General features: G+C 39.1%; 2 protein-coding genes across 5 annotated transcripts in view; one reads left to right on the plus strand and one right to left on the minus strand.

Annotated features, from left to right (window-relative positions):
• cps1 (carbamoyl-phosphate synthase 1, mitochondrial) overlaps nt 1-12,521 on the minus strand; it is a 64,459-nt gene extending 51,938 nt beyond the window's left edge. For 3 of the 4 annotated variants that reach the window (XM_026143886.1, XM_026143887.1, XM_026143885.1), the window contains exons 1-17: nt 12,171-12,519; nt 10,936-11,045; nt 10,513-10,657; nt 8,897-8,986; nt 8,758-8,814; nt 8,576-8,668; nt 8,363-8,452; nt 7,626-7,754; nt 7,331-7,437; nt 7,039-7,180; nt 6,714-6,791; nt 5,965-6,063; nt 5,740-5,835; nt 3,956-4,145; nt 3,518-3,675; nt 3,127-3,255; nt 1,834-1,978 (exon numbers count right to left, since the gene is read on the minus strand). In XM_026143886.1, the coding sequence (XP_025999671.1) occupies nt 1,834-1,978; nt 3,127-3,255; nt 3,518-3,675; nt 3,956-4,145; nt 5,740-5,835; nt 5,965-6,063; nt 6,714-6,791; nt 7,039-7,180; nt 7,331-7,437; nt 7,626-7,754; nt 8,363-8,452; nt 8,576-8,668; nt 8,758-8,814; nt 8,897-8,986; nt 10,513-10,657; nt 10,936-11,045; nt 12,171-12,293 (1,981 nt within the window). In that variant the 5' untranslated portion in view covers nt 12,294-12,519. Of the gene's footprint in view, nt 1-1,833; nt 1,979-3,126; nt 3,256-3,517; nt 3,676-3,955; nt 4,146-5,739; nt 5,836-5,964; nt 6,064-6,713; nt 6,792-7,038; nt 7,181-7,330; nt 7,438-7,625; nt 7,755-8,362; nt 8,453-8,575; nt 8,669-8,757; nt 8,815-8,896; nt 8,987-10,512; nt 10,658-10,935; nt 11,046-12,170 lie in introns of all 4 variants that reach the window. The other variant, XM_026143889.1, reaches the window with a different exon arrangement.
• A 9,546-nt stretch (nt 12,522-22,067) lies between these two features.
• On the plus strand, nt 22,068-27,443 carry myl1 (myosin, light chain 1, alkali; skeletal, fast). The gene is made up of 6 exons (XM_026145431.1): nt 22,068-22,309; nt 22,939-22,966; nt 24,624-24,767; nt 25,827-26,000; nt 26,101-26,178; nt 26,898-27,443. Exons 1-6 carry the CDS (start codon nt 22,181-22,183, stop codon nt 26,924-26,926), a joined length of 582 nt encoding a protein of 193 aa, XP_026001216.1. The 5' UTR covers nt 22,068-22,180; the 3' UTR covers nt 26,927-27,443.
• Nucleotides 27,444-27,525: the final 82 nt, after the last annotated feature.

Here is a 27,525-nt window from a genome sequence, read left to right on the forward strand (position 1 = left end):
TGTTTAAGAGGTGGGAGGAGGAGAAAAATAAAAATAAATAAACACACACACACACACACACACACACACACACACACACACACACCAACAACACCACCACCACCACCACAGGAAGTACAGGAAAATTAGTCAATCATAAATGGGGGGAAAAAAAAAAAAAAAAAAGTAGTAATATGGTAATCAGAACTACCATGCATAGAGAATGAGTCTAAATCACACTAATCACAAAAAAAAAAAAAAAAAAAAAATCCATGTAACATGTGGTATTTGCATAATCTAGCGTGGGAAAAAAATAAAATAAAATGACAGGCAAATGTACAGAGGTTATCAAAATCAGACTTCCTGCGACAGCTCAGACAGCATGAAGAACACTGCTTGCACTTCAGTACGGCAAGGTAAAATGAAAGGATAAAACACCTTAATCTTATAAACTAGCACACCACAAGATTGGCCTTAGGATAATCTCAAGTGACAAATCTGAATTGCAATGGAATTTGGGAGGATCCGCCCAAATTCTGCAGAAGGATCAGCGTGAACGGACACGCAAAGTATGTGCAGGTCAATAAAGAGCTGCGCAAACACAGACATCTGTTTATGCACCCAACATAAGCCTGCATACCACAAGTGGACAGACTGCATTGGCTTTATTGAGTTATTATTATTATTATTATTATTATTATTATTATTATCATCATCATCATCATCATCATCATCTTATTTTGCAATTTTTCTATTAAAATGGTTAATATTTCTGTAATCCTGCCAGTCCCTACAATTCTTTATATATTTCAGTATATCACTACCAATTTACACTACCATATATTACTACCAAGAGTAAAAAGAAAATGAACATAAAATACAATAAAATTATGTTGCTGTAATTCCAAAGACATGCATAACTATTTTAAGATAAACCGTGACTGAACCATGAGAATTCACAGAGGCTTTGATTTGAGCTACATGTGTTGGTTGATCTCATAGGCAGAGCGAGAGAGAGTGAGAGAGAGAGAGTGAGGGAGCGAGAGAGAGCTGGTGAGCAAGAGTAAATTTAAAATGTTATTCTTTATACAACTCACTGTATGTCAAATTGTTCATTTACCTTCAGTTTATTGGATCACAACCAATAAAGGCATATGTACAAATTATCCAGTGACCAACAGCTGCTTGCTGCCGACCAGCATTGCTCCATCAAATCTGGCTAGAGTGCCAAACTACCTGAATGACTACAATAATATAATTTGAGGCCTGCAGACCGCATAATCCCTAAGTGAAGACCCAGTGATTGCTACACATCTCAGCCCGGCTCTGAACTAAGCCGGAGAAAACAGTTAACCAACCGAACTTTAACTTGAACTAACTTCTAATTTGTTTACTCTCAGAAATTTGATTATCTTTAGTTTCTTTTATTCATCAATAATCTGGGAAACAAATATCTCTCTTTTGTCATTGCGTCAATGTTTTACGTTTATGCCAGGTGAATAGGGAGCAACTGTGTCGTTAGTTTCAACCAGTGTGCTCTTGTAACTGTCCAGCTTCAAGGTCAGTATGTCCTTATTGTGCTGGCTCCCAATGGAGTACCAGTAAATACCTCTGAGTGCAGTTCTTTATCGACCTGCACATAATAATTTGTGTGTCAGAGCACAATGATCCTTCTGCAGAAGCTTTAAATTTCATAAAATTTAAAAAAAAAAAAAAAAAAAAAAACCCTCAAAAGACAGGTGAAGTGTGCTCAAAGATATGGAGATTGAGAGAGAAACAAATAAAAAAAATTTTCACAAAAATAATAAGAAAGAGCCTTTCATGGTTTGAAAAGGGCCACAGATTAGTGCCTACCTGTGTGGATGCCCAGTGGATCGAAGTTCTCCATGTTGCAGACGGTGACACAGTTATCAGCAACGTCTCGTACCACCTCGTATTCCACCTCTTTCCAGCCAAGCAAAGACTTTTCCACGAGGATTTGATTGCTCATGGCCAGAGCCTACGATACATAAACAGCTTAAACAATTTAGATGTGTGTTTCACTACAATCATCAAACTGAAGCGGAAAGAAATTAATACCTATATATTAAAGTTTAAGTAAGTAAGTTTAAGTAGTTAGTAGTTTAAGTAGTTAGTAGTAGTAAATGCAGTAGAAGTAAATGCAGGACATCCATACTGAAATGTATCAAACTAAAGTTTGTGTTTTGTGTAGTAAGGATTTTTGGTCTTTTTAAATAGTGTTTTATCTTTGTAATGCAAACTTCCAAATCACAGTGACAATCACAGAGAAGATGCTTTTCAGAATGCGATAAATGTGCCCTATAGCCGGTCTGTCCTTGTCAGTTATCAAAATAAGGGTTAGAATTGTTTCATTGCAAACTGTCCTTCTGGTTTGTCGATAGCTAAGATGCTTTGTTGAATCAAACTAAATGTAGTAATCTATTAGGACAGTTTGCACCGAAACAATTATCAAACTCTTTTTGATAACAGACAAGGCCAGACCAGGTTAAAGGACTGTCTACCTTGGGGTTTTTGTTTTGCATTCTTGTCTTGGTGAACTGCCCTTGATACAAACCAGGTGAACAGCTGCTGAGTATAATTGGTACCAATGCACTTGCCATTGAAACTTCCAAATGAAACCAAAAATAAATAAATAACTAAAGTAAGCTTCAAAGAAATACTTAAAAAGAGCACAAACATTAAGCATAAAAAAAAAAAATTTAAAAAAAAAAAAAGCAAGCACGCACCAATCTAACACAGTCTGGCACAAGCGGTTCATTTTGAAGCCTGTGATCATAGATTAGAACCAATTGAGCTGTCAGACATAATGCTGAAAAGGGGAAGAGCACAAAAGAATGTTGCTTAGCAACAGAAAACTATTCCTTTCTTGGCACAGGACCAAAGAAATGTATCTGAACAATTTCAAAAGGTATTATTTCTGTGCAGGTTCATGCTGTAAACTCGAGAAAAGGTATAAAAAGAGGAAAAAACATGGTAAGCCAAGGTATAAATGCTCTGATTGATTTGGACAAAAGATTTTGAATGTTTGCTTAAATGCCAGGAGAAAAAAAGGACCAGTGAGAGAAAAAAAAAAACAAAAAAAAACAAAAAACCATTAGCTATTGATAAGTGTCTGCTTTTTCTGACCTTCTGGGCAGTTTCCTCCAGCTTTTCTTTATTGGCACACAGACCAGAGCCCAGACCCCCCAGAGCGTAGGCCGATCGCAACATCACCGGGTAGCCTATCTGCTCTGCTGCTCGTAATGCATCAGACACCTGAAGGATGCACATAAATGTTACGCTTCCCATAACAAAAACTGTTGATACGGGCTTTAAACCACTATAGAACTATTACAAACACAAGACCTCCAATATAAGTAATGTCAATGACTTCTTTTTTTTAACACTAACAAAATGCTGGAATCAAGAAATTAGTGGTAGACTACAAGCTGACAGGATATTTTAGTATCTTCTATACGTAGTTACCAAACGTATCGCTCAAGAACACTTTTTTCGGCAACTGGACATGGGTCCTTACCGACTCAACAGCAATACTAGGTGCAATTTTCTCATTGATCTCCATTAGTTTGTCAGCAAAAAGCTGCCTGTCCTCTGTTGCCATTATGGACTCCACAGGGGTTCCAAGGACTTTCACCCCATACTGGTCCAAGATCCCACGCTGGAATAACTCTACCCCTGAAAACAAATTAAAGATGCATGGTTAAACACACACACAAAAAAAAAAAAAAAAAAAGATATGTCTAAATAAATTACACACATATGTATATATAACACATTTATATTATATCTATTATATATGTTTTACCTTTTTAAGGTAAAAGATTTTTAATATAATATAAAATATATAATACAAAAGGTTTTTAATATAATAGGAGACTTAGACGTAACATTTGAACTGAATTTCATTCCCTTTGGTCAGTTACACGTACTAATCAAGCAACTGTGCACATCTTACCACAGTTGAGTGCAGTTTGTCCACCCATCGAGAGCAGGATGCCGTCTGGACGCTCTGTCTTGATGACCTCGGTTACAAATTCTGGCGTGACAGGCAGGAAGTAGACTGAGTCAGCCTGCTTGGAGCCCACTTCATTGGTCTGAACGGAGGCTATGTTTGGATTCATGAGCACAGTCTTCAGGTTTTCCTCCTGTATGACCGCAAGGGAAATTATTAAAAGCAAACTCACCCATGACAAAAAGTCTTCAGGGACACTTTTACATCATGTCTGACATTTTAGATGTTCTAAAGTGTTTTCCAGGCCTGTCACATATCTCAGATACAAGAGGCAAGTGTTACTAACAACATTAGCAGCTCTGCTCAATTCTGTGCCCCAATTCAAATGCTAAATAGAATTCAGTCCTCATTAATTTTATCATTGTCATATTGCTGTCATTTATATTTTATTATACCAAACTTTATATTAAAAAAATGATTCCCTCTATTTTTCATAAAAGTCCATTCAAAAATTGGAACATGGGGCCCAGAGATAGTGACAAATTACAGTAAAAGCAAACACCTAAGACACAGCACAACAGCATCAATGCAATTTGGCATTTATTTTTCAAGTCTCTGGAATGCTACAGAGGGAAGGAAAATCATTCCTTTAAAAGATATTCCTTTTACAGGCTGACCTCTAACAGGTTGGTCAAAATGTCCTGTGGCCATTTAATTGGGTTAAGATCTACTGACTGCAAATATCACAGCATGAAATTCATATTGCTGTGCCCTATGTCATCATAGAAGAGAGTATTTACACAAGAATAAAAATGTTACATCCAAGGATAAAGGGGGTCACTCAGGACAACTTTGTTTTCATTTGCAGTGACCATTCCCTGTAATGGATAAGTGGAGCTAACCTATGGCACGAAACGGCCCCCCACAGTATAAGCACGGTGGCACCAAATGCTGTCATTGTTGGGGTCAAGCACTCAGGCCGCCACGGAACTCATCTGGGTATAAACCTTTTTCACGTCTCTGCAGATCACTGCCTGTTGTTTTTGTTTTTTTTAAATTCCACTAATTCCTCAAATATGTTTTATTTCTTGAAGTGAGCGGTTTATGCAGTACTATAGTGTTGGTCCCTATGCAATTATCAAAAAGTCACAGTTATCTAAGGAGGATTTACTGTTTTTTCAATGCATACCAACTATAATGCACAAGAATTGCAGTTATCAAATGTGCTCTGTCCATGAAAAACTCCTTTTACGTTTGCCTTTTTTTTTTTTTACAGAGCTTAATCCAAATGCAAGTTTAGTCACAGTTGCCCATTGAGCAGTATTAGCTAGTGAATCTCCTGCATCTGTGTCCAAATAATGAACCATCTTTCATTATCATTTAAATATTCTCATCTTGCCATATTGATTAAAAAAGAAAATCACAATCAACTGGGCCTGCTCAGCATTTTTAGATCTTAATTAGATAAACTAAAATCCCAGTGTTCCACGTAATTAGGGAAAAAGCTGCCAAGCTCATCGATGAAATAAGCTACAGCATCTTAACTACCCAATATAAGGACAGTATAGCAGAATAAATGACACATTTAAAAGTCCATGAATTAAAATGCAGACAAATTGGATCATCACATCACTTTAAAAAAAACAAACAAAAAAAAAACAAAAAACGTCTGCATTGACTCTCACACATAAAGTCACATGAAACACACTTCTATGCCTTCATTCACAACCATATTAAAGTATTATTAATTGGCTACAGAAATGATTAATTCATCCAGATGCTCTGACCTTCATGGCCTTGATGGCTTGAGATCCAGAGTAGTCAAACTCACCAGCCTGACCAATAGAGAGGCCACCAGAACCCAATACAAGCACCTTTGAAACCTGCGTCGACACAAAAAGGTGTGATTGGCACCATTTAAACAGCAGGTTCCACTAAATGACTGATATAAAAGTCTCTTATGTTCAGAATATTTGAAGTTGAACCTGCTCAACCTGGGTGAAATACTCTACCTGGGCCCTGGGAGGGATCCTGGGTTTTATGGGCATGACTGACGCTATGCTGATATTCTTTCCTTTTTTGATCAGGGACAAAAAGACATCAAAGAGAAACTGTGGGGGAGAAGGAAAAAAAAAAAAAAAAAAAGCGCCTTATAATCACAGTTTAAGTATTATATTAATGATATTGTTTCTTTTTAATGGTCTCCTGTTAATCGTTTTGGAGCCAAACCCCTATATTGGTTAAAACAAAAGGCTAAATTCTGGCTAAAATGTACATGGAATCTGAATTCAATTTAACTAAAGTGACAGATCTTTGAGATCAAGACAAACGTGCTGAATAAATGATCTTCTAATGCAAAAGTGTGCCATTCGTCCATCTATCCATTCGCTTCCGCTTATCCTTTTCAGGGTCGCGGGGGGCGCTGGAGCCTATCCCAGCTGTCATAGGGCGAGAGGCGGGGTACACCCTGGACAGGTCGCCAGTCTGTCGCAGGGCTATGCAACTAACATCACCCTCAGCTTACTTAGATCAGATTCTAAGAACAGTTAAAAGATCTGCACCTGATGACTTCTGAGGTCTGACTGATTATTGCTACCTGGACACCACATCACTTTTCCAAACCATTCACAACATTTACACAAGTACTATTTTAGAATAGAGCTCAAAGTTTTACGCAAGTTCCATTTTGTGAATATACTTTAATTAGCTGGAGTATAGTGTTCAGGTACTTCATGCAGCACCATCAAGTTTTTTTAATTACCTCTGTGTCCGTGGGACCGCCCTTAGCCTCAGGGTGAAACTGGGCTGTAAAAACAGGTTTAGTGCTGTGCATGATCCCCTGGAAATTGTGAAATAAAAATCATGAAATTATGTATATATTAAAAAAAAAAAAAAAAAAAGAAAGATACTGTTAGCATTTCGAAAATAAATGCATCTTTCCAAAATATTAGTGTAAACATCATACAGTCCTGTATTTGCTTCAGTTATTGCTGTAAAAGAATTGTTTATTTCTTTATTTTTATAGCCAAAGCCTAGGAAAAAAAAGTCCTGTTAAAGACTGAATATTCACACAGACTGAAATCAACCTCATTGGTGCCATCATTTGCGTTGATGAAAAGCGGGCCCCACCCTGGGGGCAGGGACTCGCTGTCTATGCCATAACCGTGGTTCTGTGCGGTAATGAAGGCCTGGCCCGTCATCACATTCAACACCGGCTGGTTCTGGCCTCTGGGGACCCACAGAAATGAATAAAACACATCATCTACTTCATTACATTTTCTGTCGGACAGGTTACACTTTAGACTGAAATCTTTATCTGAATGCAGAGCATATACAGCACGCTGTATCATATTTATGATTGGCTGTTAAATTGGTCACCTGTTGCCCATAGGTAGTTTGTATGACTTGGCTCCTGCAGCCAGGGCAGTGATCTGATTGCCCATACAGATCCCAAATACTGGCTGGGGACGATCGCTCTCCAGCACCTTCACAAAATAAATATTATTACAGAAACAATGGTGGAGCTATAAACACAGTTATGAAAAGAAATTGTTGAAACAAATATATTAAATATTATATAGATAGAGCTCTGCAACAATTTTAGTTCCTTGTTAAACCTGCGAATCAATACTCAAGTCTCTCAGTTCACATAAACATTTGTGAAGCATCCTACCTTGTGCACGTTATTGATGAGTGTCTTGGCCAGAGATGGATCTCCTGGTCCATTAGATATGAACAGGCCATCATAGTCTAGACTAAGCAAGTCCTGGTCCCACGGCACTAGGTGGACTTCTGCACCTCGCTGCACAAAAGCACAAATGTAGTTATTTTGTAATCTTCTGAGTATACTTAAAATGTCAAATGAATGTAAAATCAAAGTAGCAGAAGATGACATTTATTTTATCCCCCTAGCTGTAAAAATAACTACAGACAACACCAAATAGACATAATGTCATAATGAGAGCTCTGACATTTATGGTTTATAATCTCCAAACATGTAATGTTGTTTAAAAAAAAAAAAAAAAAACAACTGAAAAATAGAACAAAAAGAAAACATAGAGAAGGGTCAACGCTGAGTGTAACGAATAAGAGCAAATCGATGAATACAATGTTATAACCAATCCAATTAAAAGCAAATATCACAAGTCATTAACTTTGAGTACAAACATGATGAAAACCCACTCTCTTACCAATCTCCATGCCACAAACAAATTTTACATTTCTGGAGCTCATTAGGCCCAGATTTACTTTCTCAAAATTTCTAGGTCAGGTTGCAGAAAGCATGTAACAGAGCGCTGACTTTTTTATTCTGCGTTTATGCAGAGGAGGTCATTTGGGGCTAAGTCACAAAAACAAGGTCTCCAAATGGAACGCACACAGTCGAACAAGGATGTTTCACGCAACTCTCACCTTAACCAGCAGTCGAATTATGTTATGTTTAATGCCACAGTCGACAGCCACCACTTTAATTGGGTTGCCTTTTCCAAAAACTTTGACTTCCTGGTGAGTATAGAGGCATGACAAGAAGAGGTTAGTGCCATTTCAAAATATCTAAACAAAAGGAGTTTTTAAATCTGATATTATCGTTAAATAAAAAAAAGAAAAAAAACTGGCAGTTGTTACCTTGGTTGAAACTTCTGCTACTAAGTTTTTCTGATTGGGGTCAGTTATGTCAACAGGCTGACCATCAAATTCAATCTTCCCCAAAACTGTTCCCTTAAGAGAAACCACAAGCCAAACATATCAGAAACTGACCGACTCATTCATTAAACGTGAAACAGATACAGTCTTTCTAATTGTGGTACCTTATCTCTGATGACTTTGGTCAGCATCCTGGTGTCTATCCCAAACAGTGCAGGAACCTTTTGAGGGTAAGATTTACATTAACAGAAAAGTCATATTCATCATTCACGCATTCTCACAGCTTCTAATTTGCAATCTAACCTTCTCTTCTTGCAGCCATTGACCCAGAGACTTGACAGAGTTCCAGTGGCTGTACTCGTGGCTGTAGTCTTGAACCAGTAGACCAGATACCTAGAGAAACCAAAGCATTGTATGAGCCTTGGAAAAAAAGTCCAATTTAAAACCCCTCCAGTCTATTAACTGCAGTTACACAGTTTTAATAAAAGGGTCAGTCAATAATAATAACCATTCTGACCTGATGCTTCAACCACTTAACCCTAGCTGTAATTAAACAAAAATTCAGTGAAGTTAAAAAAAAAAAAAAAAGGAAAATGGCCATGAGTGGTCAGTGCCAACTGCAGTGTTAATTCTTTATTTGCCAGAAAATTAAAGCAGCTCTAATATGATTCAACATTAACAGCTGACATTGTTATCAGTGAGAAAACTGTGGTGGATTATATGCAGTTAGGTCCATAAGTATCTGGACAATTTATGGCTTGAAAAGCAAACAGACTGCCTTCTGGCAATCATTTTCATAGCCAAGTGAAGCCGTGCACAAAGCCAAACACATAAAGGATCCAGAGGTGAATTTAGTAGCCATTCACTGAAAATCTCAATATGAAGAACAAAGAGATGCCAAGCCAATTTAAGGAAGCCTTAATGAGGTTGAGATGTATCAAAAACTTTAAGAGTGACCAAAAATAACCATCATTCTTAAAAAGAATGAACGCACCACCAGCTCAGCAACACCAGAAAGCTTCAAAAAATGGAATGAGCACAGAGTTTATTTTTCACTTGATTAAGTAAAACCTTTCACATCTATCCAAGTCAAGAACTCTTTACGCGGTAGCTGTATCACTGTTAAAGTCTACATTCAAGAGATGTCCTCAAGACTGCAAATAAAGCGTTTGCATCAAGTTGCAAACCACTGGTTACACTTAACAGGAAACCCTTCCCATGCTCTTTGGGCAGGTCGGAAAAAACTATTTAGGCAGCTAAAACTTAGCTTGTAACAGAGAGATGGGAAGCGAAAAGTTTGAAGAAGAAAAGAAACAGATCCAATATGTCACATCAGCTGTCAAATATGGTGGAGGGAATGTTATGGGCATGTATTGCTGGAGCGCCTATAATGGATTGGGCCACTAGTTGAATTGGCTGTAATGGATTGGCTATAGCATTTGCTCGTATTAGCGAAATACTTCAAAAGTGATCGGACAGAACTTCTAAGTGCAAATGGATAACGAGCCAAGCATACTGCAGAAGCATCCCAAGACTTTTTCTCAAGACAAAAAAAAGTGATATTTTCCAACTGCAAAGTCACCTGATCTCAACTCAACAGAGCATGCTATTCAGTTATTAAATACAAAACTGAAGGCAGAGAGAGACTCATAAACAAGCAGCAACTGAAGGAGGTTGCAGTAAAAGCCTAACAGAGCATTTCAGGGGAGAAAATGATATTTGTCTGCATTAGTCTGGTGATGCCCATGGGTTCTAAACTTGAGGCAGGCAGGCAGGCAGGCAGGCATTGTTTACACAGGATTTCTATCCAATTATTAAAAACAAAAGAATGAGACAAACGCTTGTACAGTCAGATAATTACTCAATGTAGCGGAATATGAAGACATGCTTGTAAGACAAGCCACACCTTAGTTACCTACTTGAATGCGTTCTGACTCTACATGTTTTCTCAGGCCTAGCTCATCCAGTTCCTCTGTATTCGGCACACCATAGTTCCCTACAATAGGATATGTCAGCGTCAGTATTTGACCTCTATAACTTGGGTCAGTCAGGGCCTCGGGATACCTAAAGTAGAAAAAAAACAGAAACATTTTGTAAAGATTTTTATTGAAGTGATTTATTGGTTTAAAAAAAAATGCACTTAAACTCACACTTCTATTTAAAACTATATAAATGTGACTGATGCAGAGGTTATCAAATTAAAGGCAAGTTTCATGTCAGATGTCAATGCCTTTTTGTTTCTTCAAATATGTACTGGAATTGTTGAAATGTGCCATGCAAAAGAAATAAATAAATAAAAATCTAACGGTGTTATAATTTCAGTCAACATTTCTCCCTCTTACCCCACAAGACCAGTATTGAAGACCAGCTCTCCAGCTACAGAGGCATCATGCCCAAAAGAAATCCCTTTCATCCTGGTGCCATCCTCCAAGACCAGGTGGGCTGTCTGGGCCTGGGAGTTAAAAGTAAAGTTAAAAAAAAAAAAATCATCACACCCCAAAATAATATATTCTCTTTTTATTAAGAGACTTTGGAAGAACCAAAGGAAAGACTTTGAAAAAGATGTGTTGTAGATTTTGAGTTTAGATGCAATGGCAACCAGTGACGCTCTGGGACATCATGCTGAAACTGCAGGCCTGTGTGAATTGTACTGCGAATGCTGAGACAGACAAATCTGTTTTTCTGTTGTGTAGGAGTGAGAGAGTGCATCTGTACACGTGTCTAAGAGAGAGAGAGAGCTGCATAGATTATTAAAGAGGCTGGTGTGATGCACCATGACCTCCAGATAGCAATCAGGAAAACAGTGACCAATATTACTCGTACTCGTCACAGATATAAAAATATTAGCATACCACCGATTTATTCACAGCCTTAAGATCTTTTAAATAAAAAAAAAGTAATTTCTCAATTAATGCATTTACTTACTAACGTTATTTAGCAAATTAATGCATGTCATTTTAAAAACTAGTACTTTATCTACCACAACCCTGACTCGAAACAAATAAAATTCTCGCCTTTTCCGTGAATGTTGCAATCAGAGATCATCTGAAGCATGACGCAACACTCCTTCTGATTTACACGTTGTGCATAGTTGTGCAGCTGTTTGCCACTTTAGCCGAGACAGGCATGTGAACATCTCACCCACTTACAGCAACTCATTTTACAACTTCTTTTACGAATTGTCACACTAAAATTTCACTTGTCCATGACCGCTCCAATCTGCCTTGAAAAATCAGCCAATTTACTAAAATGTTGCACAATGAAAAACGTCAAGCTCTACCACAAACAACTCCGTGTGTTTTATAGAATATATTCGTGTGTGTATTCGCCGTATGCAAAGCATGCCTGACGCCATTTATTTTAATACACTTGCAGTTTCTACCCCCCCTCATCTGGCACGGATTCCTATTTGCCAGCCACCATGTGGATCAGCTGTTGTTTGTAAACTTCAGCATTTTTTTCCTGAACTTCAAGGGCTGAATAAAGTAAATTACTTTCAGCGAGATCTTTAAAACAGTTCAGTTCTTGGATTTATCGCAGACAACAGTCCTTACCGGTCACACTTCTGTTTTCTTACCTTGACACTAAAAAGTTTTGCAGTGTGAAGTCTCAGGCAGCCCGCGTTCCCCACGTTTCTGCCTAACACGCATCCTTGTCTCAAAGATTTCACAACGCTGACAGCTTGGAGGATTTTTGCCATATTAACCTATAAGCAGACTTTTAGTAAGACGGCGCAGACGTGGTTGAGAAGCTACTCGTTATAACAAATAACTGAGGGAGAAAAAGTGTGAGCGAGATTTAAGCTTTCCCTCGTGTCCACGCCGCAGGATTGCAGTATAAGCAAGTGAGCGCTTGAAACGTTGATGTGGATTCGCCGGTGGGGAATTGTTGAAGAGCGCGGTGTTTAGGGCCTCGGGGAAAGCCGAATGAATGTAGAAGTAGCATGTGTTTAAATTTCGACTCACGGGTAAAGTGATCACATCCCAGCACTAGAATGGTTGTGGTTTTCTAAACAGTTGATGCAACAATATTGTTTAACCTGTTGTTGAATTGAAGATGACAGATATCACAATACTGATATTGTGATTTTAAATGTTCAAATATTTATGGACCTAATTGTTTATGCATACGTGCTAATACACAGTTGTCGAACTCCAGGCCTCGAGGGCCGGTGTCCTGCAGGTTTTAGATGTGTCCTTGGTCCAACACATCTGATTTAAATGGCTAAATTACCTCCTCAGCATGTCTTGAAGTTCTCCAGAAGCCTGGTAATGAACTAATCATTTGATTCAAGTGTGTTGACCCAGGGTGAGATCTAAAACCTGCAGGACACCCGCCCTCGAGGCCTGGAGTGTGACACCCCTGTTCTAATACCTCTAATTCCTTCATTTTTATCAAATTGAAAATTCAAAACAATCACTATCACTGCAAATACAAGCTACAACACAGAGGTGTACTTACTGAATGCAAGGAAATCTAAACACACGTGACCTTTGTAACATTCAATTTGGGATCAAGGCCACACCTTACTTACCTAGCTGCACTGTGAGATGTCAAAAATATATATTTTGAATTGACTTTAATTGTTTTGAAAGCATAAAGGAACACTCATTCTTTTCATTCTCTAGTAGAGCCAAACAAAAATAAGGTCCACTGTCTCAATACGAGGGAGGAGGGACACAAAGGATAAAAATATAGTGCACGATTAGCAGGAAGTGTTCAGAAATGTAGCTCTGTAGTGTATCAGCGTGACTTAACCTGTGAACTATATAATCACAGTCACCTGTTGGTTTTCTAATAAGTTGACCTTGGATGTAGCTTTTGTTCTAATCATTTGGCCGTGTTTCAACATTATTATAGAGACTAATGTCAAGCTAAAAACAGGCTTTTGGCAATTTTTTTCTTAGATTATGTTTTTAGTTTAAGTTACAATGGAAAAAAACAACAACTGACTTTTTAAAAAATGTCTACACACAAGACATTTGTGATTAAATGCACACCCTGCATTTTAGAACATTAAACACAGACAGAGCTAAAAGAAAAATGCTTTCCCACTGGGAATAAATGTGCCCACTTATAGCAAACTTTTGTATAGTGCTTTCTGTGCAACAAACTCTATACAACATTTTCTTTGAGGCCAATTGCCTGCAAAAAAAAAGGCAAACTGACCATGGAGTGGCTGCATGGTGGTAGGATTAGAGTGTACTGTGTATTTGCTGATCACTGCAAGACTGGTCCTCTGTGGAGAAGGCTGTCTGACTGCCACTCTGCTGTGTTCAGCAGTCTGAACAAAGTGGGTGTGAGTACTAGAACCTGTTTAGATCAGGAAATACCTCCACACTCCAGAAAATAGACTTGGAACTATAACATGTGCTGTATAGTTAACTTTGTTGCCATGTGCCAGTCTTTAGCATTAAAGAAGTGCTCTGGTGCAATATGTCATTGCATTGTACATATATGCCTCATTTCCTGTGCTGAAGCTTATTTTGTTTTTATTTTTATATTTTTTTAGTTCTGTGCATTTTGTGTAGTTCCTTTCTATTTGATGAAACTGCCCTCCTCTCCCTGCAAACCACAATCATTTCCCCGATCAAAATGAACCTAGTGAGCTCCTTCTGTAGATCTGTGGAACACTGCTGACATCCAGTGGCAGATGTTGTGCAAGAGCTGCGGAGGGATCTTGAGTCACTGAATAGTGTTACAGCAGCTCAGTGAGTGGGTACACTTGATGTGTAGATTTGCAGCTCTCTGTATATGCATAAGTAAAATAACACCTTCGCTCCTACTATGTTGTAAAAGCTTTGACAGCTTTATCGGTAAAACGACAACTAAATTTAAGTCAGAGGACATGTCTTTTTTGATGTAATAAAGGATGTGATGCATAGTCTCTGTTTATACTGCTGTCTAAACCTCACTTAATACCATTACAGCTTTTTTAAACGGTTGATGTTGTAATCCAATGTAGTGAACTTTAACATTTAACAGGGATTTAAAAGGTTGGTTTCATGTTTTTGAGAGCAAATATCCAGCACAAGCTTAGCCGTTCAGGTTAATATTGGTTCATTTTCATACAGTTCGGTTTTATTTATATAGCACCAAATCACAACAACAGCCACTTCAAGGGAACTCAAGCTTCTGTCTCTCTATAGTCAGACTGTTTATTTCTGTGATCGTGCTGTAGCTTATGCAGTAGTTTACATTTACAGTACAGTATTATTCTGCATATTAAAATAACACAGAAGAGCATTTCATGTGCATAGAACATTTATTTATGTATCCTTTTAACAACAATAAACGTGAGCTATGCAAGTGCAAATCTTCCTTGAGTGCATGGGAGTATAGCCTACTGCAGAGCCCACTGCTGAGAGGATAATTAAATATAATGGTTCAACCATATAAAGTTCCACTATGTGGAAATAAATATTCCGAAAAAAAAGAGGCATGAACAAGTAAGGCGTCTGCAGGAGATCTGTTAGTATGTAGTGAAGAGAGACAATGTCACATTGAAAATTAAAAGGTTAAGTGCACCGGTTGAAACTGATCAGATTGTGAAACTCTAACATTAACTCCTACAGTCATTTGGCCTGGAGTCTATACATTACAGACCTCATTACACATCAGTTTTCGTCCTGGTGCTGAACCGTTACAGTAATAAATCATTTTATTTGAAGTTGTCCTTGAGAAAAACCCGTCATAGCAGATCCATAAGCCCGAGAATTATTACTGGCATTAAAAAGCTTTATATTAAGTCTGTAAATATTTTTATGAGACTATGAAGCCACTCAACACTTAATTGGGCAATAACTTTGTTCCTCTGTCACTTTTAAATACACAGGTCATTTAAACAGTGCCATCAAATATCCGATTTGATGCTGGGTCGTTGTTTTTCTGTTTTAAAAATAATGCGGTAAAATAAACATGCACTCAGCGTTTAGAGATTATCACTGCACTATATTAGACCGAAACAACTGATTGTATAATTGTAATTATAGGACTGTATTCATATACTATATTCAACTGTATTCAATTTCGTCCTCTGATCTTCTCTGCTGAATGTTTCCATTTACAGATAGAGTGCCAAAATTTAGCCTTAGCTCTTTTCTATCAATAATGAATAAACTGCATCTAGAAAATAACTATGTGATGACTGCGAGAACACGAGAAGCCTGGGCAATGTACTGTATGGCTCTTTATTACTGGGAGGGCTGTCATTAGCTGCCTTTTAAATTCCTCCACTGATTGGCTGGCGTACGGCCTAATGAACTCTAGTGTCTATCCTCGGCGGAGGGATCCCACATTGTCTGCAGTTTCAAGTGTGAGTTTCAGATGAGTTTCAGATGGGGACCAAGCTTAAGAGAGGACTTAAATAGACGCCCCGCTAACTCTCCCCGCTGTTTGCCAGGTTTCCAAGTCTTGGCCCTGACATAAGAGAGATAACTGGTGCTTCGTTTCAAGGATGTATGGTGGGGTTTGTTCGCCGTCAGTTCGGGCTACTTAAATTGAGCAGTTTGACTGACAATACTTTCACTTTACATATGAAAGCAAGTTTGTTTGTATAGTGTGTTCCAACAATAAGACTAATAAAAAATGCTATTGAAAAATATAAACAGGTCGAAAAAAGAAGAAGTGTGTGTGTGCGTGGGATGATTTTGGAGGTCTGAAAGGTTCATAAAGTAGCAGCAGATGAGAAATGTACAGCACCGCAGGACCAAACCTCTCAGTTACAGTTCACAGCATACAGAAAGCAAATGCACGGAAAGCAGTGATTTGTTTCACATTCATGGCCGACCTGATTTTGTTCAAGTCATTGCACACTTAGGCTGGATTTTATGCATACAGCACTAATGGCAGGAGAGCAGGAGTAGTGACATGTGTATCAGTTGTTGCAACAGTTGTAATGACTGGAAAATTGTTTGTGTGACTTTCTGAACCAGTACTTTGAAGCTAAACGTTCCATTATTTAAAAAGAAAAAATAGTAAAACTATATTTTAATGCTTTCATTTGAATTATTCTAAATGAACAGTCGCTGATTTATAATCATTGAGTCAAGCCTCCGTATCTATAATGGAGTTGTGTTGTATACTGTTAATACAATCTTTTGAACAAGGTTTTGCTAGCATCAATCAGTGCCTCAGCATGAGCTGTCAAGCTGGTACAAAATCCGCTCACAGTGTTACCATACATGCTTTGAGTGGCATTGTGACAGTTTAGCAGTCTTGCTGTGACAGCAAATTCAACCTCTGGATTATTAAAGAAAGTTATCGTCTGGAGAGAAAAGAAGGAGCAGACTTTTCCCTTTGGCTCGTATTAGATTCCCATCCTCTGTAGTGATGCAGTGGCCTCAGTAAAAAAGGCAATAGGTACCTTTGTTTAGCCTGAACCCATCTTAAGCCCTGTGTGGCCAGTGTGGGGCTTTCTAGAGAGCGAGGGAGGGGAAGAGAACACATGGGCCACAGAGGCTGCATCAGACCCCTTAAGGAGCCATGGCTCCCGCTCTTTGAAATCCCAAGAAACTTCACACCTCTCTGTGGGGACTATAAATAGGCACCATCTGTCCCCCAGGCTCAGTTACAGCCTCATTCCTTTTGGCATGGACGTAGGGCAGAGAAGGAAGCACTCAGGGTTTAAAAAGAGGGGGCGGTAGATGGAACCAGAATCCAAAATTTACTCTGCTCATCTCAGAAGACTGACTCAGTGACCTCTGCTGAATATTTTGAAGCAAAGGAAGTCCTTCGCTACGGTCCGTCATTTCCTTCTTTTCAGTAACCCTTTCAGCACTGCAGCTCCCCACCGAGCCAAATGCCAGTGACCAAGGAGCTTCTGCCATCTTTGGAATCTTACACCACACTGCACTCATCGCATGATGTTTTTCTCAAGCTCATGTTCTCAGCATTTCATTAATCATGCTTAACGCAGGAGTACTCCAAGGCTAGGACAGGTGCTATGTCTTGAAATCAGTACCTCTGTCTTTCCTTCTTCGTGGAATCTTAATTGCACAACTCGTAATTTCACGGCTGTTTTAGTTGCAGTACTATAAAATCCAGAATTTCCAGTACGGATACAAGTTAGAAATACTTTGAACTGCAAAATTTGACAAATTACTATGAACGCAAAGTAGCAAACATTCATTGCCACTTTATGTCACAACTCCATTCCTGAGGTGAGACTGTTATAGCACCTGTCCTGAAGCAAACCTTGGAGTGATAATACGAAATGCCTCTCTTGTCCCCACCAAGGGCATAGCTACAGAGTGCGGAAGTGACCCAGAGAAGACAGGTTAAAGCAAGGTAGCTGCAAAAGAATGCCCATCAAAAGCCCCCCACTCACATCTATCAACTGCTTTGTTCAACTCTACTGCAAACAATTTCTTTGTCTTTCTGTGATCTTTCTGTGGAACATAATTTGGTTATTACTAAGTAGGAAGATAATAGGCTTTCACTTCAATAAAGACTGTTTGTTTTACCCCACTTTTGGTTATTGCTTCCTATTACTGTTTTGCTTTAACATCCCAGATCCTCTATAATGTTCAGTGATGATTTATCTTATCCTATCCACTTCAGACTCAAAAGAAAAGCTCTAGTAAGAAGAAAGTTGAATAAATACAAACATTTGTGTAGGGAATGCACCATGGCTGATTCTAACTAGTGATCTAGACTTTTTGTATGCACTATTTCTGTTATTTCTTTAACGGGGGAAACAACCACTAGCAAAATTGTGGTTGTAAGAGCTAAACTTTTATAGTGCTTGTTGACCAACTGGAAGACCTGACTACCAAAGAAGGAATACGAGGCACATAAGAAATATGAATAGCTCTGACAGCTCACGGTCTTCACCCTAACTAGGATAATTATAGCTCAGTATTGTCTGAGCTTGGAAGAAGATTGGCTAGCTGGTCACTTTGCATAGCTTATTATATGATCAGAGAATATATTCAGGGTATTTTAAAATAAAGTTTAAAAATAAAAGAAAGAAAAAGTACTTTTTAAATTACAGGTACATTATGTAGACCTATATAATGGTAGCGACATGGCTACAGGGCATGTAGGCTGGTCCTCCAAGGAAGGTCCAACCTGAGACTGGAGAAATGGAGTATGGGTGAACTCTATATCAGCAAAAAAAGAGTCTTACACTTGTTTATCAATATGGTACAAAGGTCTTAAGCTGCTCCTTTTCCTTTATATTTTGCTAAGAAAATGGGAAATAGGTGCAAGCATTTAATAAAATATGTGCAACCACAGGTGGAAATATGGCATATGAGGCAAAAACAGTCTATACAATTCTAATGAGCTTGAAAATCAATATTTGCTATGGCCACCTTATTTTCAACAGAGCCTGAACTCTCTTAGTTAAGCTTTGAGATTTCTCTAAGCAGGTTTTAGGGTTCCCCAAGCTTCTTGACGGACATTCAAAGCTTTTCTCTGAATGTTGTCTGCCTTTTATTCCATTCTTTGTCAAGATTATCCTACGTTGGTTAGGTATCCAGGTATCCTTTTACTTGGCAGTGTATTTGAGAACATTGTAATAACTGCCAATCAATTGCTTTCCAGGTAGTATTTCATGGTAGACCCAAATCTGACCTTTTCTGTCTTTGAAATTCCATCAATTGTGATAAAATCCTCTTCACTCCATGTTAGCTACAAACCATCACAGAGACTTCACTATGTTTTACAGGCTGTAGACACTTACCTTTGTACCTCTCTCTTGACCTCCACTTTACATACACAAGATTATTTGATTTTCTATCAATAAAAGCCACTCCGCATTTAATCATAAGGTTATCTCTAGATCTCTTCCACAATCCATCTTTTGACCTGTCTCCCTTTCCTCACCAGCAACCAGTTTTGGCCAATGGCTGCCTTTGCCCGAGCTTGGACTGGACTGAAAATGACCAAAATAGCAGCCATTGTCAAAGAAAACCTGAAAGTCCTTCAGAAGCCTGTAGAACTATTGCACAAGACCACGTCTGGCTTCTTTTGAGCAAAATATAAAGAAATGAGGGTTATTCAAGACTTTTACACAGTACTGTATGCTACGAAGAAGCTCCACATACGATCTCTCTTAGATAGTCTTCCTCATGCATAAATGTAACAGCTCCACTCCATCTCCACAAAAATAAGAAAACACAACTCATTGTAACATTGGATACAGGTTTTTTTTTCTCCCTTATCCTCTTGTTCTGTTACCGTGAACGGCATCGTGAATCACCAAGGGGGGCTGTTATATTTGTTCTTCAGATGTCACTGCCGTGCCATGCACTGTAAGGCTGAAGCTCATTCTTCTCTCCAAAGGTCTGACCTCATATGTCTTCTATGGCATTCTCAAAGGAACTGAGCACTGAAGATAGCTAAGTAAAGGTTTAAGCATTTAGTCATGAGAAGACAGCACTGTATATATTCACTAATGCGATCCTCAGTAACAGTAAACCCAAAGATATTTAGACACCCTTTTTCTTCACGCTGCTGGAGCAAATGACACAGAACTTATTTGTCTGGATTTTAATTTGTTACGGGAGTGAAATTGAAACATTATGTAGGTTTGAATAAGCAAAAGGAAAAAAACTGCCCAGTATTTTACTCACTAAAATGTTTTATAAATGTTAGAAATGACATTGCTTGGTAAATTTTTAAAGATTATCACCTCATGAACTTGCTCTGTCCATTTTTTTCTCTTTTCATAAGCTGACCTGCCATCACCTCCTAATAAAGCCCAGCTCTATCGTGCTGCTGAATCCATTAAGGTTCTATAGTGGAGCTCAGTTTGGACTGCAGCACAGGTGCAAGGACTGGGGCAGAGTTTCTATAGGGGGAGGGAGTAAAGGGAAGTCAGACTCCAAGAAGATGAAGTGGAGTGCTGGGGGTGAGCCTAGATGACAGCTGAGGGACTGAGGCTTTCTCTGGCTTACCCTCACGGAGATGGGGTCAGTGAAAGCAAGTGGGTGGGGAGTGTGTAGGGGTTGGGGGCTGTGGGGTGAAGGAATTTATGCTGTTCCTTCGTCACTTGGCCCTGTCATGGTGTTGGGGGCAGGGCGGCACCGCTGGCACTGGGAGACAGATATAGACAAGAATTAAGGAGGTAGAATTTGCACTCTTGGCCTTGTCTGGGTTACTGGCATCAGCAGCTGAAAGCTCCACTAGGTCGCCATCTCCCTGTGCCTTTACATCACATCCTTCCTGTGGTTGTGGTGACCCCTCCTCCCCATTCACCTCCCTCAGTAGAGAATCAAACTGACCACAGCTGCTGATCTACCCAACGCACATTATCCGTGACTAGAAATAAACAATGGCTCTTTATTAGTTCTGAAAGACACTCCTTCCACCACCTGTTCATCTAAAAAATGAGATATTGACACTGACATATTAATTTGAAGTAGTCCGATCAGTTAGGTTTTTTTTCTGACTACAGCCAACAGCAGACATATTTCTTACCATAAAACGTCATATGCATTTATTCCTTTTTGAGTTTTCTACACTCTTAGATACACACATATTCCAAATGTATTTGTATCAATACTCCACTGGCACCACATATAATAGGGTCATCTCAAGCTAAATATTAAAGCAAATGTGCCATGTTCTTATGATTGCACCATCGTGATATCAGTTGCACATATTCTAAATATGTTGTGTAATATTTTAAAGGAATGTTAGAAATATCGTCACCTTAAACTCACTGGAAACACGGATATCTGTGCTATATTTCAAATAAATTTCTGTGCAATGCTTGGATACACAGCTGATGGTAAAAATGAAGCCCCCCGAAGAGTCCATCAGAGATGTTGTCAAAGATCAGCTCAGCTAACATTACTAATATTGTGGTAAGCAGAGATGTGTTTAATGAAACACTGATACTGCAGTTCCTAGAGGATATGACCATGGACGTCTTTTTCTTTTCAGAGAAAAAAGTCATTGACGTATTTCTGCTCTCACACTCATAATCACTCACATTAACTTCTGCTTGACAGCAGCTGATTTCATTTTCCATCACATGTCTAATATTGCAGCTCCACGGGATCTGCTCTTTAGTTTCCATCAAATTGCTTTATCTCTCCTCTACTCAGACACATTCCCATTTCTTAGGTCAGGTTTTAATGGTCTGATAGTCGCTGATTTGTGTTAATGTATCCATATCATCTATTGGATTGGCCTGAAAAACATTTCAGAATATATTACCTAGATAGTGTACGCAATGAAGCGCAAAGCTGTGCGTAAAAGTGGGGGCAGTGCGTAAAAGTAGATCCTTTAAGAAACGAGCCAGCGGAAAGATCACGTGACCCCGGATAACCTTTCACGCCGTTTCAATGTTTTCGTTTGTGATTATAGGTATATGGCTAAACACCTTCTGGCTCGTAGCCCTATATTCCAAGTTTAGAGAGAACCCCTTCACATACACACACCCCTCCCATCCGCTATCCAATCCTTACACGGGGATAGGGTTGACGGGTGGTCAAGAGGAAAAATAGTCACATATATATACGCCCCAACGGTGATTTCTTCCTCTGTGCTCAGTCTGTGCTACAGTCTTTGTGTGTCACCCGATCCGGGAATTGTCTGTGCTTCAGGGCCAAAGTAGTTCTACTATCAGCAAAAATGGCACCCAAGAAGGACGCTAAGGCTCCCGCAAAGAAAGCCGAACCTGCGCCCGCGCCCGCACCTGCACCAGCGCCCGAGCCAGCCCCTGCTCCCGCAGCTCCCGCTGTCGACCTTTCCGCCATCAAGGTACAATGACCTGTGAAGGCCTAACCAGATCTACACTGGGGTGCTGGATACCGAGGAAGGAAGAACTGGGATTTATCTCTCTCTCTACTCATAAAGTTGCATGACAGAAGTAGACGGATGCAGTGTTTTTGCTAAATGGAGTAAGAGCTTGGTGGAGTGGCGGGGGAGGGGCAATCACCATTTATTACATTTATATGAATGATTTGAATATCTATAAGCTTATACGCACTTGAGAGTCAGTGAGAGCAACTGCGGGTTGGCAGGACCACAATAAAAGGTGTGCAGAGTATTGGGGAGAATGAGTGGGACCATGGATAGCGCACCATGTCTTAGATCTCTTAGACCACACCCTGGGCTCTCTGGATTGGACTATCAGAGTAGGGACTAATATGTGATGGCAATGCAGAGTGACACCAAATGTGGACATGTTAACGTAGCTAAAGATGGACCTACATATGTGGCATAATATGAAGCTAAATTTGGTTTTGATGTGATTGTTTAGGGCACAATAAATGGGAAGTGCCTGATCACGTTGTTTGAATACAAATGTGATGTTAATTACATGGCAAGTGATAACTTTTGCCTTTCCATGTTTTTTACTAAAATGTTGCTTTTATATTGGCTTGTAGGTGGAATTCAGCGCAGACCAGATTGAAGGTATGTAAAACTTAATTCACCTCAGTTCTATACTGTTACTTACAGTCCACAAAACTCAGCTGGCCCTCCATCAGAGAAATCTGAAAATCTGCCTTTATCATAAAATGTGACTTGCAAATTCCATCAATTAAAAACATCCAGGGAGCAAAAGAGAAATAACAGAGTACAGCAATGTAAAAAAAACTACAATAGACATCATAACAGGTCTCAGCGTATCCATGACAGTTGGACACCTCATTCATTTTTGTATTTTGAAATTCCACAAAGCCATCAAATCCATTCTGAAGCCCATTTGTGGCTAATGAAGCTCAGAAACACTTCATGCGTACAGTCAGTCTTAGGAAGACTTTTACGGTTTCAGAAGCTTGACTGATTTGCATGCTTGAATAAGAAACCGCATATGTGGTTAAACATGTGGCTTCTTGCATGGAAAACACTGGCAACAAATGCATCAACTAACTGAACTTGTTAGTAAAAATAAATAGGACAACTGGTGTCAAGTTAAAAACACTCAGATTGCATTTTAAAAAGCATTTTGATCACATCACAGTTTGGCTGTAAAGAGTATCATTTAATAACGAAAGGGTCGCATGTCACAAATCAAGCCAGCAAATCCCTGTGACCAGATATTAACTTTAGCTTGTTTACATGCTTTTTAGAACTCTGTGTCACTAGATCAGCGATATCTCATTGTGTTCCAAGAGCCAACAGCCAAAAAAAACAAGAAAAAAAAAAGAAAAGATCGGAAGATTTAAAGATTACAGATGGAAGCACAGTAAAATGATAGTGTAGTGTTTGACAGATAGAAACACCTGTGTGCTGTTGGTTGGAACCACATGACCAAACCTGAAGTCTGGCAGGCTGCTTGTTACACTGCAGTCAGCATTCCCTACTTTTACTCAGCTCGCCCACAGAGGGCCTTGCCTTTAAAAGGAGGAGCTCATATTCTCAGCTATGTTTATCAATTCCAAGGTGGTCTTTTAAAAGAGCCCATTGCCCCGCTGACTGAGAGAGAAGGAGACAGCTGAGATGAAAATAGTATGAGGGGTGACGAGATCGGCAGGAGAGACTCTATTCAGCCAGTAATACCACAACCTTTTGAGATGTCTTGCACTTGTTAGATATTTTCCTTGTCAGTTTGTAGCATAGTTGTCTCCACCTGCTGACAGGCAACAGCTAAGGCTGAAATATAAACTAGTGACTCGGTTTAAAAAAAGCATTTACACAAACTATAACTTCAATTTTTGAAGTAAGATATGTTATGTTTGCATATACATACAATCAGATGACAATGCATATCACATATATTGATGAGCAACTGTGCTAGTCTATAAAATAAACATCACAAGCTTCTTTTTATACAAACATAAATGCAAAAATATTGCAATACCTCAGGTTAGTGCTATTTTTATGCAATTAAATGTAAATGTGCCCCAAATGCAGTTCTTCTTCTTTAAATAGGTTTTTGCATTGCTGTAGTTTCTGTTTAATAAAGAAATTCTACAGTTAGAAGGAATATAACAGAAATGTCTTACTGTCCATGATAAAGACATAACAAACTATAATGATTATAAACTTTACCAACTTTGAGATAAAATAAAAATGGAAATTATGGATCATTAAGCAGGCAAAATCCTCTTTTGCTTCTGTTAAACAGACTACAGGGAGGCCTTCGGTCTGTTCGACAGGGTGGGTGACAACAAGGTGGCTTACAACCAGATTGCTGACATCATGCGCGCTCTGGGACAGAACCCCACCAACAAGGAGGTGACCAAACTGCTGGGAAACCCCTCTGCTGATGGTACAGTAATGACATTTAGTAACTGCTCCCTCACTTGATCACTTAAAGATTTGCTACAGAAGATGTTAGGGAGCATGAAATACATGACTAGATTCATTCTAATCCCAATAAAGATAAGTTAGCAATTTGCTTTTTGTATTGATGCCAGTATGACATGCTGTCGTCACTGGGCTAAAACAAGGAACATTACTAACTGAGGCATAGTTCAAAAGGCTAATTTGTCTAAACTGATTTTAATAATATGTGTGGTAAATATTAATGGATAGCTCTGGGTTTTTGGTAAAATATGCAAAAGAGGTGTACAGTGCTGCTGTCAAACACAAACGATAGCAAGTATGAGAGAGAAATTATCAGTAGCTGCTTTTTTGACTGGAAGCAGTCATGTTCAAAGAATTGAGAAATGATCGTCTGCTCATCAAAAGTGTCTTATATTGTGGTCAGGTCTGTGCCTTTGAGGAAATGGCATAATAAATTGTTTATGCTGCCAGCTAGTGGTCAACATTGTCATATTCATTCATAAACTCTCCCAAACTGTGAAGTGTAGCACAGAGCTATGCAATAAATGCTCACGCTTGTCCACGTCTTGTATTTTTCAGTACAAAACGTAGCCTGATCTAAAACTTTTTTGTTTGTTTTTAATCACACACACTTTGTATTCTAAACTAACAGAAGAACTATATTATTATAGTGGTTAACATATTTGCCTAAGACGAGAAAGATCCCTGGTTCAAGACCAGGAGGAGACACAAATCCCTTGAAGGGCATGTGGTATAAAAACCTATGCTAAATCCAATATGTGAATCTGCCATGGCAGCCCCTTTAAATAAGGGAGCAACTGAAAGAAGACAAATGATGGTGTAGGTGCAGATTTGTGCAAACTCAAGACTGCAATCAAGATCAAAATGACAAATGACCTAATAAATAAATAAACAAAGTAATAAATGTGCCTTAAAATAGGACTGCGCTGTGCTCAATCGTGAACCTGCTGAAGCTCTAGAACTCTGAGCCTTCCTTTAGTGTCACCTCTAGATCCAACTTACTCTACCTCCTTTCATGCAGACATGGCCAGCAAGAGAGTAGAGTTTGAGGGCTTCCTGCCCATGCTCCAGGCCATCATCAACAGCCCAAACAAGGCAGGATTTGAAGACTATGTTGAGGGTCTGCGCGTCTTCGACAAGGAGGGCAACGGCACAGTGATGGGTGCTGAGCTGCGTATTGTCCTGTCAACACTCGGTGAGTCAGCCTAGGATGCGTTTCCTTTGATCTGTTCAGGTGCGTGCCCGAGTCGCTTTGTGTGTTGTTAATATCAGATGTCCTCTGCCTCCCCCTGCAGGAGAGAAGATGACAGAGGCTGAGATTGACGCTCTCATGACAGGACAAGAGGATGAAAACGGCTGTGTCAACTATGAGGGTGAGCCACACAGTCCAACAACAGCTACATAAAAACATGATGATACTATTACTGCTGCTGATAGTATTCACACTGTTCAAAATAATTATTAACTCTATTATTATAGATTGTTTTATCTTATGTGAGAATTACTTTACAAGTTTTGCTTAATCTAACCTGTGAAAACTATTTGACTCCTTCTGTCTTGGAGCTTCACATCCCTGATGATGTCATTGCTTTTCTTTGATATTAATAGAAGTGTTGAATCCAGACTTTTTGGAGTTAACACACAGTATCTTAGCCTCGTGTAAGTCTCTCTTATAGTCTTAAAGAAGTGACTGTCAAACCTTTTCTAGTGTCATCTGTCCTCTAGACAAAAAAGTGTAGCTTAATAGATGAAGCTATTATAGACAGTACAAACTCTCATACTTTAAATGCTGTGAATCACAGAAAACAATATCTTAGAAACAACCACAGCAGAGATAGTTTCTTACTTTGCGATTTGCTCATAAAATGTAAACAGCAAAGAACAAAGTGCTTTTTATCAGCAAAGAAAATGTAATGAATGATGAGGGTGTTAACAGAGAAACTGCAGTGTCAGTCTTCACATTTAGTAAATTAAACATATGTTTATTTCATGGAAGTTTGAGAATGTATTTTTCTTCCAGTTCACTCAGTTTTCCCTCTCTTCCTTTCTTGTTTTTTTTTTTTCTGTCTCCCGCCCCGGCCTTCGCCCGCAGCCTTCGTCAAGCACATCATGTCTGTGTAAGGACCCTGCCACCGTGGTGGTGAGCATCGTACATGTGCAGACCCCATGGTGTCGCTGCATTCGCTCGCTGCTTCCTGTACCATCTGTGGAAGCAGGGGGATCAAAGGACTATGAGATATCATTTCCTGAATCCTTGTTTTATTTTTTCAACACTTTCTTTTTCCTCTTTTGTCCAAACTGGTGCTTTTTATTTTCCTCTCTTCCTCCTCCTGTCACTTGGAAAGCTATCCTGATTACTCATGAGGTGCTTCTTTCGTTATCTTCACCAAAATCCCGCAGTGTCATTGGGGTTTATATTCGTCACAGAAGAACAGTGATGGATGGGAAGGCGGAATAACGATGACCATCCCTCCCCACTTACTGCCTGTCTGGCTCTCTATCTGCCAGTAAAGTGACTCGTTTGGCCCAGGACTGGCCATCAAAATGAATTCAATCCTCTTCCAATCTAACCCTCCCTAAGTCTTAACTTATTGTATCCTCTGCCATTTCACAATAAACTTTTCACACTCCCATTTAATTTCCCTCTTTTTGACTCCGTGTGTTGTACGCTGATATTTGGACATTTATTTTAAGCCAGATGTTTTCAAAAGGAAGTGGTT

Source organism: Astatotilapia calliptera, chromosome 16 (genome assembly GCF_900246225.1).
Source record: "Astatotilapia calliptera chromosome 16, fAstCal1.2, whole genome shotgun sequence".
Taxonomy (NCBI): domain Eukaryota; kingdom Metazoa; phylum Chordata; class Actinopteri; order Cichliformes; family Cichlidae; genus Astatotilapia; species Astatotilapia calliptera.